This window comes from Monopterus albus, unplaced genomic scaffold (assembly GCF_001952655.1).
Source record: "Monopterus albus unplaced genomic scaffold, M_albus_1.0 scaffold129.1, whole genome shotgun sequence".
NCBI lineage: Eukaryota > Metazoa > Chordata > Actinopteri > Synbranchiformes > Synbranchidae > Monopterus > Monopterus albus.
The window spans coordinates 1,882,041-1,893,339 of NW_018128009.1; the positions used below are offsets into that span (position 1 = coordinate 1,882,041).

Here is an 11,299-nt window from a genome sequence, read left to right on the forward strand (position 1 = left end):
CACCTACTCCTCAGACCACAATCCTCATTTGGCTCAAATGTTTGGACGCACACCTAAGACCCTTTGCTTCATGGCAGCCGCAACTCTCCTCATCTTTATCATTGGTGAGAGGGGGTTCTTGAATGTGTTTCTATGAAAGGTGCAGTAAACAAGATTTGACATATTGTAAGTAAGATTTACCCTGAAAAGTGAAAATGGACTCCTCTACCCCAGCCCTGACATTAAGGTGCTCGTTGCCCTTCTGTCTTATTCAAGTATCTCTACTCTGCTTTAAAGAATTGGTCTATACAGTAAATCAGCCCTGCCTGCTTCCTAGTGAAGGTTAGTTTCTAAACCATCAGTGATCAACATCCAGCCATGGAGGACTTCTTGAAGAAATGAATTTGATAACTTGATGTCTTCAGTCTGACTCTGGATCTGTGCCTTCTTCTCTGTCAGTGTAATTGTTCCTGTCTGACTCTGGTCATTCTTTATTTGAAATCACTGCTCTTTGTTTCAGGGTACCTGATTGGTTACCTGGCTCATAGGAAGAAAGACTCCCTTCCTAGCTCTGCAGCCTCTGTGCTCCCAGCTGAAGCCCCGTGTGTCTTTGAGAGAGGTGCTGCCCCCCTCATGGACTGGGATGATGTCAAAGCGCTTCTTGCTAAAAAACTGGGCAACTTTGACTCTGTCTTCAGGTAAATAAAGCCCACACACTGCTTGTAGAGGCTGATGTGAGGCAGTGTTATCATCTTTTCAGGGTGGCTATGTGTGGAAAATGTCTGAGTTCTTATATAAAAGTGAGTTGATGTTTTTCCAGTTTCTTTTCCCCTCATGTTTTTCTCCCTCCTGTCCTAGTGACTTTACCAGGGACAACCACCAGGCTGGTTCTCCTGGTGATGAAGAGCTCGGGTACAAGGTGCTCAAGAAGTTTAAAGACTATGGCATGAATACCTGGACTGATGAGCACTTTGTTAAGATTCAGGACCCTCCAGCTTCTGGCTCCAACAGATTTGTTTTCAAGAATGAGAAGGAGCAGCGTCCGAGTGGATTCCTGTCCTACAGTGCCACTGGAACGGCAACGGTAAAATCTACTGGCTAAATTAAGTAAACAAAAGTATTTAATTAAGCAGAGAAAAATAACTTATTTTATGTCCAGGGTGCTGTCGTGTATGGGTATTATGGGAAAGAAAGTGACTTCACGTTGCTGCAGGGGAGTAGGGTCAACCTGACTGGCAAAGTCATGCTGGTCAGAGCTGGCAGGATCAGCTTTGCTGAGAAGGTGAGTGGGTTTAGTTGAGTTTCAGTGTTGTTATAAACTTTCTTCTTTTTTTTAATTCTATTTCAAAGCATGTGATAGTGAGCATTTTTTGCTGTTAGAAATAATGCATCCACTTCATTACTTTTCTGTAAGACAACTGCGTTGACAGGCTGTAAACACACTACAGGTTATGGACCATCTTGACTCAGGATAGTTAGCCGACTGTGGCTAACTCATAGTGAACCTACCAATCCTGTCTACGAGAGGGACAGACTGAAAAGTCTGTACACTGATCTGAGCCCTGAGTTTGCTTTGTTGAGCTGATATTATCTCTGACTGCAAAATGTGAGACCAACAGATTTGAGTGAACAATGTGTGGACTTCACTTTATTCACTCTGTTCCTGTCAGGAGCTAATGCTAGCTAGTGGTTCTTTGCACATACACTATCAGGCTGATGTCAGAACAAACTTTCTGTCTGTGCACCAACTGATCATTAAAGCAGAGGCCTGGACTTAGTTGAAACATCTGTTACTGCATGTAGTTGTATGGGATAGCATTTATGTTTTTAAATAATACATAACGTAGATGCCTTTGTTAGTGGCGCAGGGTGGTTGTTGTTATTGTTGTTGTTGTCGTTACCTCCACCAAGGATGTTTTTGCTGGAGTTTAACAGCATAACGAATGAGTAATGAATGAGTTTGGATAGAATTTTTTGGAGAGGTAAGGTGTTATGGAACAATTGTTAAGATTTTGGTGCCTATCTGTATCATAATTTGGATACAGGAATATTTTTAAGAGCATGCCCAAGTATGCAGCTGTGCTTCCTAGCACAAACAAAGACACAGTCCATGCTCATTGACAGCTGCCTATTCATTGTCAATGGAAACCAAGTGCTGTCAGTCAGTACACCCCGCTGTGCGAGACAGGGACCGAAGGAGCCCAGCAAGGTGACAGACCAGAGCTGGGGAAAGATCTACTCTATGTAGTGACAGCTGGGAGAGGGCCAATCAGGATTATCTTGATTCTAGCCGGTGAGGTCAGAGATTTTTAGCCAGGCTCAAAGCTGTTATAATTTTCATCCATAGGACTAGATACACTATGTGCCACTTTATACACAAATGCACATAGACAGGGAGAGCAGAGGCAGAATTCACTCCATAGTGCAACAATCAGCCACTAAGGGAGACTGTACGAGCAGTTTATCAAACAGCTGTTGAACAAGCAGAAATGTGACATCTTCGGTGCCAGTGGTGGCACTGAAGATGCACTGAAGATTATATTATTGTATTATAATTAGTGATGCATTATTGTGTACATCACATTTAATGTTGTAGTTGGTAAAGGGGGAGATAGTTTTAACTAGTTTATATGCATTTCATTTTAATTACTGCTGGGTAGCTTATGGATTTTCCACCATAGATCAGTGAGGTCTTAATTATACTGTATTTTTGGTATTAATCTGGCTCTGAAAAGTGACTAGTTACTAAAGTTAAATAAGTGTGGAGTATTGGAGTAAAAAGTACAATATTTGCCTCTAAAATGTAGTGAAGTCAAAGTATGAAGTAACAGAAAATGAAAATACTCAAATAAAGTAGAGATACCTCAAAATTATACTTAAGTACATTTCCTCAAGTACAGTGTTTCTTTACTTTTCACCACTGTTTACCGCTTTGCTTGTGGCCCAGTCACTGTTTTACCCCTAAACCAATGAGTGGATGTCTTTTTTCATGAGTGCTTGCTCAAGGGGGATTTGTTGGGTTTTCCCTATAATATTGTAAAGTCTAGACCTTACTCTGTGAAGTGCCCTGAGATGACTGTTGTAAATTGGTGCTACACAAATAAAATTGAATTGAATTGCTTTCAAACTAACAAAGATATCAGCGTTATTCCAAATGCCAACAGTAGGTTGTCACAGGCAAGCAATTATATTATGAAGGCCAAACTATCATGAAAATATTGCTTTTTAAGGCATTATGGGGAGAATGAGTTGCCCTTGACAGAGGTAGCATTCTCTCAGTGCTGTCCAGTTATAAGGTATGACAACAATGTGGCTAAGAACCAGGAATGCTGCTACAAACATGCACCCAGAGCCACTGGGTGCACACTCATACACATGTACAGGTGTAATTTTCATCAGGGCATTTCAGCAGAAATCAAATGCTTTGCAGGGGTCTAGGGAGATCTAGGGTGATGGCAGAGGCTTATTCAGGGGATTGGGTATCTACTGACATGAACATTAGTCACAAACCAGGTCAGACCATGTGCATAACAGCAAAGGCTGAGGCATAGGCTGTCCAGACTGAACATAAGGGGATGCTGTTAAAGTTAGATGCAAACCAGAAAACAGGGATCCGTTTCAGATGTAAATATTAACAAAAACTTAAAGAACTCATGGTTTCTGACCTTTCATCAAAGCGTGGATGTCCAACCTGACTGTAGAGAAGTTGCCCTGCCCGATTTCTCCATGCAGCTCATAAAGCCAACCCTTTGACCAAGCACCAGGTCACTGATGATCTTCTCGTTGTGGGCCATGTCATAGATGACTCTCTCAGACGGTGACTGCCTCATACTCTCTGCTTCAGTCAGCTGTGGGATGGCACACATGGAAGCAGAGGCTGACAGCTTGACTTTCTTTTCAGCCTTTGGACCATGGTCTCTGGACTTTTTGCTCACTTTCTGCTTCAGCCATAGTTGCTTTTTGATGGATTGAAGAGAAATTTGAAAAATAAGTAAGAGTGTGACATCAGTGCAGAGATACATTTCTTTGTAAAGGGTTGTAGAAAAGGAAGCAATGCTTTTGTATGAAATGGTGATTAGGATAAATGTACAGTTTTAGTAACAGGAATCACTGACATTATTTTTGGTAGATGCAACCTTTATATTACACTTATTTTTACTATGTCATAAGTACCAGACTGCTTGACACCTACAAATGTTGGTGTGCAGACAACTAGTGTGACTGTTCCATGTATAAGACACTGGTAATGAGACTGACCACCATGCTAGCTCACTTTGTCTTGTATAATGCATCTGGCCTCTTTTATATCAGCAGTAACCTCCATCATAGATGGTTAGTTTGTAAGCTGTTGGTGTCCATTAGTGGAAATCATGTACATTATGTATAAGACGTTATATCCTTTTGTTTCAAATATCCAGTACTCAGATGTATGAGTACACTGCCATAAATGCAAGACTTACATCTGTTTACCCAATATTACACTGCTGTGCTGTCGGTGCTGTGACTAGGAACTTCTTAGTTTTGGGGTACTAGATAGATGCTGATGTATATTTGAACTGTGTTAGATCAGTTTTAATATATATGTTTTCATATTTAAAAATGAGGAAAAACTGGATGTGCTGACTTTTCCAGTTTTTATTTTTTGATCTGAAAACACCAGTTTTCAGTTATCAAAGCTCAGCACTCTTCTTTTAAAAGACTGGCCAACATATTCATTTTCCCACAAATAAGACAGTATTTTGTCACCCCTCTGGTGTAAACCTTTCACCCCTGTTTCTTTGGTATTTACAGAAAACTGCTGATTGGTTTCCAGCATTACATAACAACCAGGAAACAGGATCAGAGGTCTGACTGTTCACTCATGAGAGCTTAAACCTAGTGTGGGTGTTTTACAGTGCACATGTAACCTCTCAAAATGATTCCACCTTTTAACCAGGGGTAAACTGTTGAATACATTAGTCAGGGATCAATAACAGCAATATATATAAGTGTCAGATATTCAATTTTTAAAACTGAACAAAACAATTTACAGTAGGCTCCATTCTTTAGGTGCCCAGGATTACTCGCTTGTTTTAGATCCAGTATTATTGGGACACTTCTGAATGTAGAAGGCTGTTTACACTGTACTAACAGAGACTAAAGTGGTAAAACATAAATCAACAGAGTAGTCAAACTAGGGTAAACGTTCTTGTTGTACAAATATAGACTATTGGCACTGAATTAGTTAGAATATCATATAATTAAACTCACATTTCAGTCAGTTTGAAATGGATAAAGATAACTATTAAATACTACAAAAAGTAAACTCCTCTCTTTTTTGTAGTTGTTTCACTTTATTTTATTCTCTCTGCACTCTTCTATACATGGCGCTTGTAGTTGTGTCTGTTTTATCTATATATGCATTTAATGATCTTACTTTGTGTGCATCTTGTATGCATTCTAATGTTTTATCTATCTGTGTGCATTGTGTTAACCAAATCTTTTTTGATATCCTTCTTAAATGTTTGGTTTCTTATTGACATCTAAAAAGGTACAGTCAATTTTACTGACAACAACGGTCTTTAAAATAAAACTAATAAATAAAATGTATATATTTATAAAGTCCCTATAACCAATATATGTATAATAGATAAAATTACTACATGTGTAAAAGGAGTCTCACTGTGAAGAACCCACAGATAAAATCGCAGAGTCTAGCATCTTTAAGCTCATTGTTTTGGTTTTGCAGTCAGGCTGTGACTTCACTCCCACCTCACCTGTCACTGCCACGCTGAGGCTACCTGCGCAGCACCAAACTGCAGAGACAGCTACAAATTATGTAACATAGTGGAACATTTATGGGGACCAACCTTAAGCTGAAAGTTGAGTTGATTACAGTTGTTAGGTTACCAGAAACATTACTGAAAGTGAGGACTGCTTGATATGTATATAAGGAACTGTTTGCTAGCACGTCTCTATTGCCCCCCACTGGACAGAAAGTGTGTAACGTTTTGTTCATTTTTTTGTATCAGATTTGCCAAAAATCTCAAATGGTTGGATTAAGAACATACAATTTTTATCCACTGTATTATTTTCAAACTAAATGGAAATATCTATACTTTTGTGGTCAGCATCACCAACATCTTGACATCTCTCATTAGCATTCAAAGTAGCAACGTTCTTTGATTGGCTTTAAACTCGAGCCAATAGCCAGGTCCTGAGTTCGCAATCTGTCCAATCACCGTCAGGGATAAGTTAGCGGGAGATGAAAAGGCGGGTCGATGCTGTATCTCCTGACGAATCAGCGCAGGTCGCTCACTGAAAGACCGGAAGCACATGCTGGCGCGCTGCTGCTGCTAGTGTTGTAATTCTGTGACATGTAGCACGAAAACAGTTGTGATTTTTTTTTTAATATATCGTTTGTGTAAAAAAAAAAAACAGAGGATGGCTGCAACAGTAGCAACGCCTGTAATGTCCACGGAGCATGACCCTGACCGTTGTGGGAGCGAGGAGGAGAGCCGTGGTGCCGAGGTGTCGGAGGAAAGCAGCCAGCAGCAAACAGGCCCCACGGCCGCCGTGACTCACAGCCGACTGTCCAAACTCCCGCTGGCCCGCATCAAGGCACTGATGAAGACCGACCCAGACGTGTCACTCGCCAGCCAGGAGTCTGTATTTATCATCGCTAAAGCAACGGTAAAGGTTATGAAGGAATGCTTACTGGTTATGTCTTCACAACGTGATACTAACGTTATTGCTATTTGAAAGAGCTACCGGTAAGTCAGTGACGACATATTTACGTACAATGTGATACAATAATAGGCTATTCAGTAATATATGATCAGTATATTCTGGGACACATACACGTTATACAGGGATGAGAGTTGAATGCGTTGATTCAATCTCCCATTTATTTATAAATCACCTTTAAAAACAACATCAATTGGCAAAAGTGCTGTACATTATAATACATGACATAAAACAGCATAAAAAGAGAGAGAGAGAGAGAGACATCCCTCTACACTTAAAAGCAATAATAAAGAGGATAAAAGAAAACTAAGCTATCAAGTTGTGTGGTAAGTCAGGGCATAATAGTAGGATTTAAACCAGGATTTGTAACCAGTCATTGATGGGGCCTTAGGGGCTGCAACTGCAAAAGCATGGTCACGTCTACATTTTCCCCTTGATTTAGGAACAACCAGAAGTAAGTGATCAGCAGACCATAAAGGTTTGTCTGGACAACAGGGTTGAGAAGTTTGGAATAACAGGGAGGGGCTAAACCATTTTGTGCTTTAAAAGCTATTAATAGGATTTTAAACTAGATCCTGAAAGGAACAGTTAACCAGTGGAGAGAGGCCAGGACAGGAGCGGTACACTATTACAGGTACAAGTCAGAAAAGATGCTGCAGCATTTTGAACAAAGTGAAGGTGATTCAGCAAAGAATGACACCAGTATGAAGGACATTACTGTAATCTGAGTGGTTTGAAATGAAAACATGAATAAAATTTTCAAAAATAATAAGTGTAATAAGTGTTTAAATGTTACCATCAAAAACAGAAGTAGTTTATCTTATAAAAAGTATATAAAGGTACTGTAGCTTTCATAAACTGGATGTTAAATAAGTGTGGTATCCAAAAGTACACTGTGTAAGGCATGGAAAAGAAGCTTGCTCAAAAGTGGGACAGAGCTGGAGAAATAATTCACTAAAAGTTAATTTAGTTACCTATTTATTGATCTTTGCTTAACGTGTGCAGAATGTGGGACTTTGAAACCAACCTTGTACATTTCTAACAAAGAAGATAGAGGGGAAACCTGAGAAGAATAAAATGAAAATTAAAAAAAAAAATTAAGTTTAAAACGATAGGATGATTAATGATTTTCTTCCTTCCAGGAGCTGTTTGTTGAGATGATTGCCAAAGATGCCCTGGTGTATGCCCAGCAAGGGAAGAGGAAAACCTTGCAAAGAAAAGACTTGGGTAATCACTGCAAAGATATTCTCAGTGGTGTGTGTGTGCATACATACAGAATCACTGTGCTTTAAAACAAATTCAATGTTTGACTAGTTGATCAGCTCAGACCAGGCCATAGCTGTATAGTTTGTGCAGAAACAATAATAATATTTACACACTAAAGGTGGTACCATGCTGATTATTGTAGAGGGGATTAGATTTTCCTGGAACACTGGTGAACGTGTAACTGCTGACATACCTATGATCTTGATTAGATCAGTTTTACATGGACATAAAAGAACCTATTAATCAGTTTAGACTTCATTGTCTTCTGTTTTCAGCTGTCTGAATTAAACTGCTTCCCTCTTCTTTTCTTTTGCCTTCGCAGACAATGCAATAGAGGCCATAGATGAGTTTGCATTTCTTGAAGGTAAGCCTTGTCAGGCCTAACAGAAATCCTCAAGGTCCTTTGCTTCAACATTGCATAAATATTGTTTTAATTTATATTCAGGTCTAATGTTTTTAAAACTACTTGTGTTGTTAATGTCTTATATACACCAAGCAGAAAAAAATCCCCTGCATGTGGAAAATAAAAATACACAGCATTCAACATGCTCATGCAGATGTGAACACATGTAATAGATTTTGACTACATTTTGTACCAGTATACATCCTAGTAATTCTTTGTTTTCTCTCTAGGCACACTAGATTAAAGATGGCTTCAGGAAACAAATGAGACCAATGAATATCTGCAACCATTCAAGAAACCTTCCATTACAGGGTCACAGTTTCTTGCTGAAACCTTTTTGGTATTTTTCTAAATCAAACTCTCAAACTGGACATGTATAGATACTGTTCTACAATGTGTCATTTTCAAACTTAACTTGGGAGACAACAGTGTTGATATGTACATTTTTTTGTAAATATTTGTGAAATACTACTATATAATGGAATAAATAGCATTTTAAATAACCAGATTCTGTCATAATTAAACATCTGCGGCAGTGCATCTTCATCAACTTGCCACATCGAATTACTAGTAAATTTGTGTTTTCCAAGACAAATATTGCTATATTGTTTGTAATCAGTGTCAGAATACATGTTCACAAGGGCTTGATGTTTGTGCTGTCACATTAAAAACTGATGTAACAATCACTTTATCAAACAGGACTTTTCTCCACAAGATGTCTGAATAAACTTGTGGTTGTGTCCTATATTGTTCTAATAGTTTTTTACTTTTGGTGTGTGGTTAACATCCCAAGCACTGGGAGTTTGCCCTGTCTTTCTATATTTACTTTTTTGTTGATATACACTAATCAGCCATAACATTATGACCACTGAGAGGTGAAGTGAATAACATTGATTATCTCGATACAAGAGCACCTGTTAGTGTGCGGGGTATATTAGACAGCAAGTGGACATTCAGTTCTTGTCGTTGATGTGCTGGAAACAGTACAAATGTGCAAGTATTAAGGATCTGAGTGACTGTCAAGGGCCAAACTGATGGCTGATGACTGGGTCAGAGCATCTCCCACACTGCAGGTCTTGTTGGTGGTTACTGGTGTGCAGTGGTTAGTACCTACCAACAGTGGACACCCAAGGCTCACTGATGATGAAGTTGATCTACTGTAGATCAAGCTTTTAAATTTCATTCATCCTTTTCAAAGGATTCTAATTATGTTGGAATCTTTGTTACAGTGGTTGAAAATGAGAAATACTGACCTTTGACCTTTATGAAGAGCAACATTCAGTGGCTATAGTGGTGATATCACTGGTCTGGCAGCCATTGACTCAGACTTAACAAATGAAGTCCTCCATTGTGTTAGGGTGATTTTTATTTTATGCACTTAAGAATGGTTTTATTTTATAGCACACATAAGTGTACATACTTATATGTCACTGTTATGTTTATATAGTTATGAATATCACCCTAGTCAGTCTTTCCTGTTTATCCTAAACAGTGAGGCTCCATGTGCACATGCTAATTTTGATACGTTAATGCATAATAAATTTCACACTGTGAAATATATATCCTCTTATTAGACTTCTCTTATCAATATAAAATGAACACGCCTCACAATTGCTGGCTCATTGAAATGACTACTTGTGATTCAAAAAAACATTTAACCTTCACTAAAGCGGCAAGTGGGGGTTAATTTAAGGGCCATATTTTTTTTAAAACATGGTAGAAATCTCTAGTAAATCATTTGGAAAGGTAATCAAATTTTAAATATCAGGTAATTAGCATTTGTTTCATTATTTCATACACATGCACTACTATAGAGTATAAGCCAGTGGTGAAATGGTGGAGGTTAAAATTCTTTTCACTCTTCTTGGCAGCATTTGTTAAAAATATTTAAAGTGTTCAGTTTCACACTCTAGGCAAAGTCAAGACCACTTGGGTTTTTGCAGTGGGTATTTTCAAAATAAATTCCTGATTGTGTTTAAGCTGATTTTCTTGGTTTAGTGTTTCAGGGAGTAATGAAATAGAGCTGTGAGAAGCACAGATGTTTGTTTCCAGAAGAGCATCAGTCAACTCCCTGCAGAGGAATGCTTCACAGGCACAGGGGAATGTGGAGTGCTCCCTTCTAATAATGTAGAAACACAAGGTTCAAGGAATGGACATCATATTACTTCCACAGCCAATAAAGATATTCCATCAAGGAAATTTAATGTGAAAAGAAAATGCAGAACCTCCCCCTGTCCAGAGCAGAACTTGAACAAAGAACCTGGGACTGACTGGCCTGAGAGAGCTACTTTATATTGACACAAACATGGCATAATGAGAGAATAAGCTTTGATCCTGTGGCTTACTGTGTAGTTATTTAAAAAAGAACTAGTGAAAACAGGTGGAAAGTGGTAGTTTATAACAACACTAACACCTTTGTAAAGCTCTATTCACCCACAGCAGTGCTTTGAGCCATGTGCAGATCCAGGGGGTGGCCAGGGGTGGCACCGGCCACCTCCAGAATCTGGGCACCTTTGGTGCCACCCCTGTCAGAGTCAAAATATGATGCATGTCAGTACTGATGAATGAAAAACAGTGACAAATTGTTGTCTTAAATACAAGAAACATTTTTCCAGTGTGTTATAATTGATATTGGTCAAATTAGCTTTGTTTTATATCACGCATGCAGCGTTGTTGTGGTGCACTTGCAGTTAGCTAAGGAAAGTGCTGTGTGGCTCATTTTTACACAAAATAAACAGTTTCATCCTTAATAATGTATGGTTTATTTCATATAACTAGGGGTTTAATTTGCCTTCCTTGAACCGCCACCTTATTGTGGTGGAGGGGTTTCAGCACCCGAGTGATCCTATGAGCTATGTTGTTGGGGACTATATGCCCCTGGTAGGGTCTCCCAAGGCAAACGGGTCCTGGGTGACAGGTCAGACT

General features: G+C 39.0%; 2 protein-coding genes across 2 annotated transcripts in view; one reads left to right on the top strand and one right to left on the bottom strand.

The window, feature by feature from the left end:
- LOC109967439 (serine/threonine-protein kinase NIM1) overlaps window positions 1–6,304 on the bottom strand; it is an 18,919-nt gene extending 12,615 nt beyond the window's left edge. The window contains 2 exon segments of the mRNA XM_074527663.1: window positions 3,719–3,935; window positions 6,201–6,304. Of these exon segments, the coding sequence (XP_074383764.1) occupies window positions 3,719–3,935; window positions 6,201–6,296 (313 nt within the window). The 5' untranslated portion in view covers window positions 6,297–6,304.
- Window positions 6,304–9,083, top strand: LOC109967476 (DNA polymerase epsilon subunit 4-like). The gene is made up of 4 exons (XM_020613057.1): window positions 6,304–6,651; window positions 7,848–7,932; window positions 8,294–8,335; window positions 8,605–9,083. The coding sequence occupies exons 1-4, from the start codon at window positions 6,403–6,405 to the stop codon at window positions 8,616–8,618; spliced, it is 390 nt and encodes a 129-aa protein (XP_020468713.1). The 5' UTR covers window positions 6,304–6,402; the 3' UTR covers window positions 8,619–9,083.
- Window positions 9,084–11,299: the final 2,216 nt, after the last annotated feature.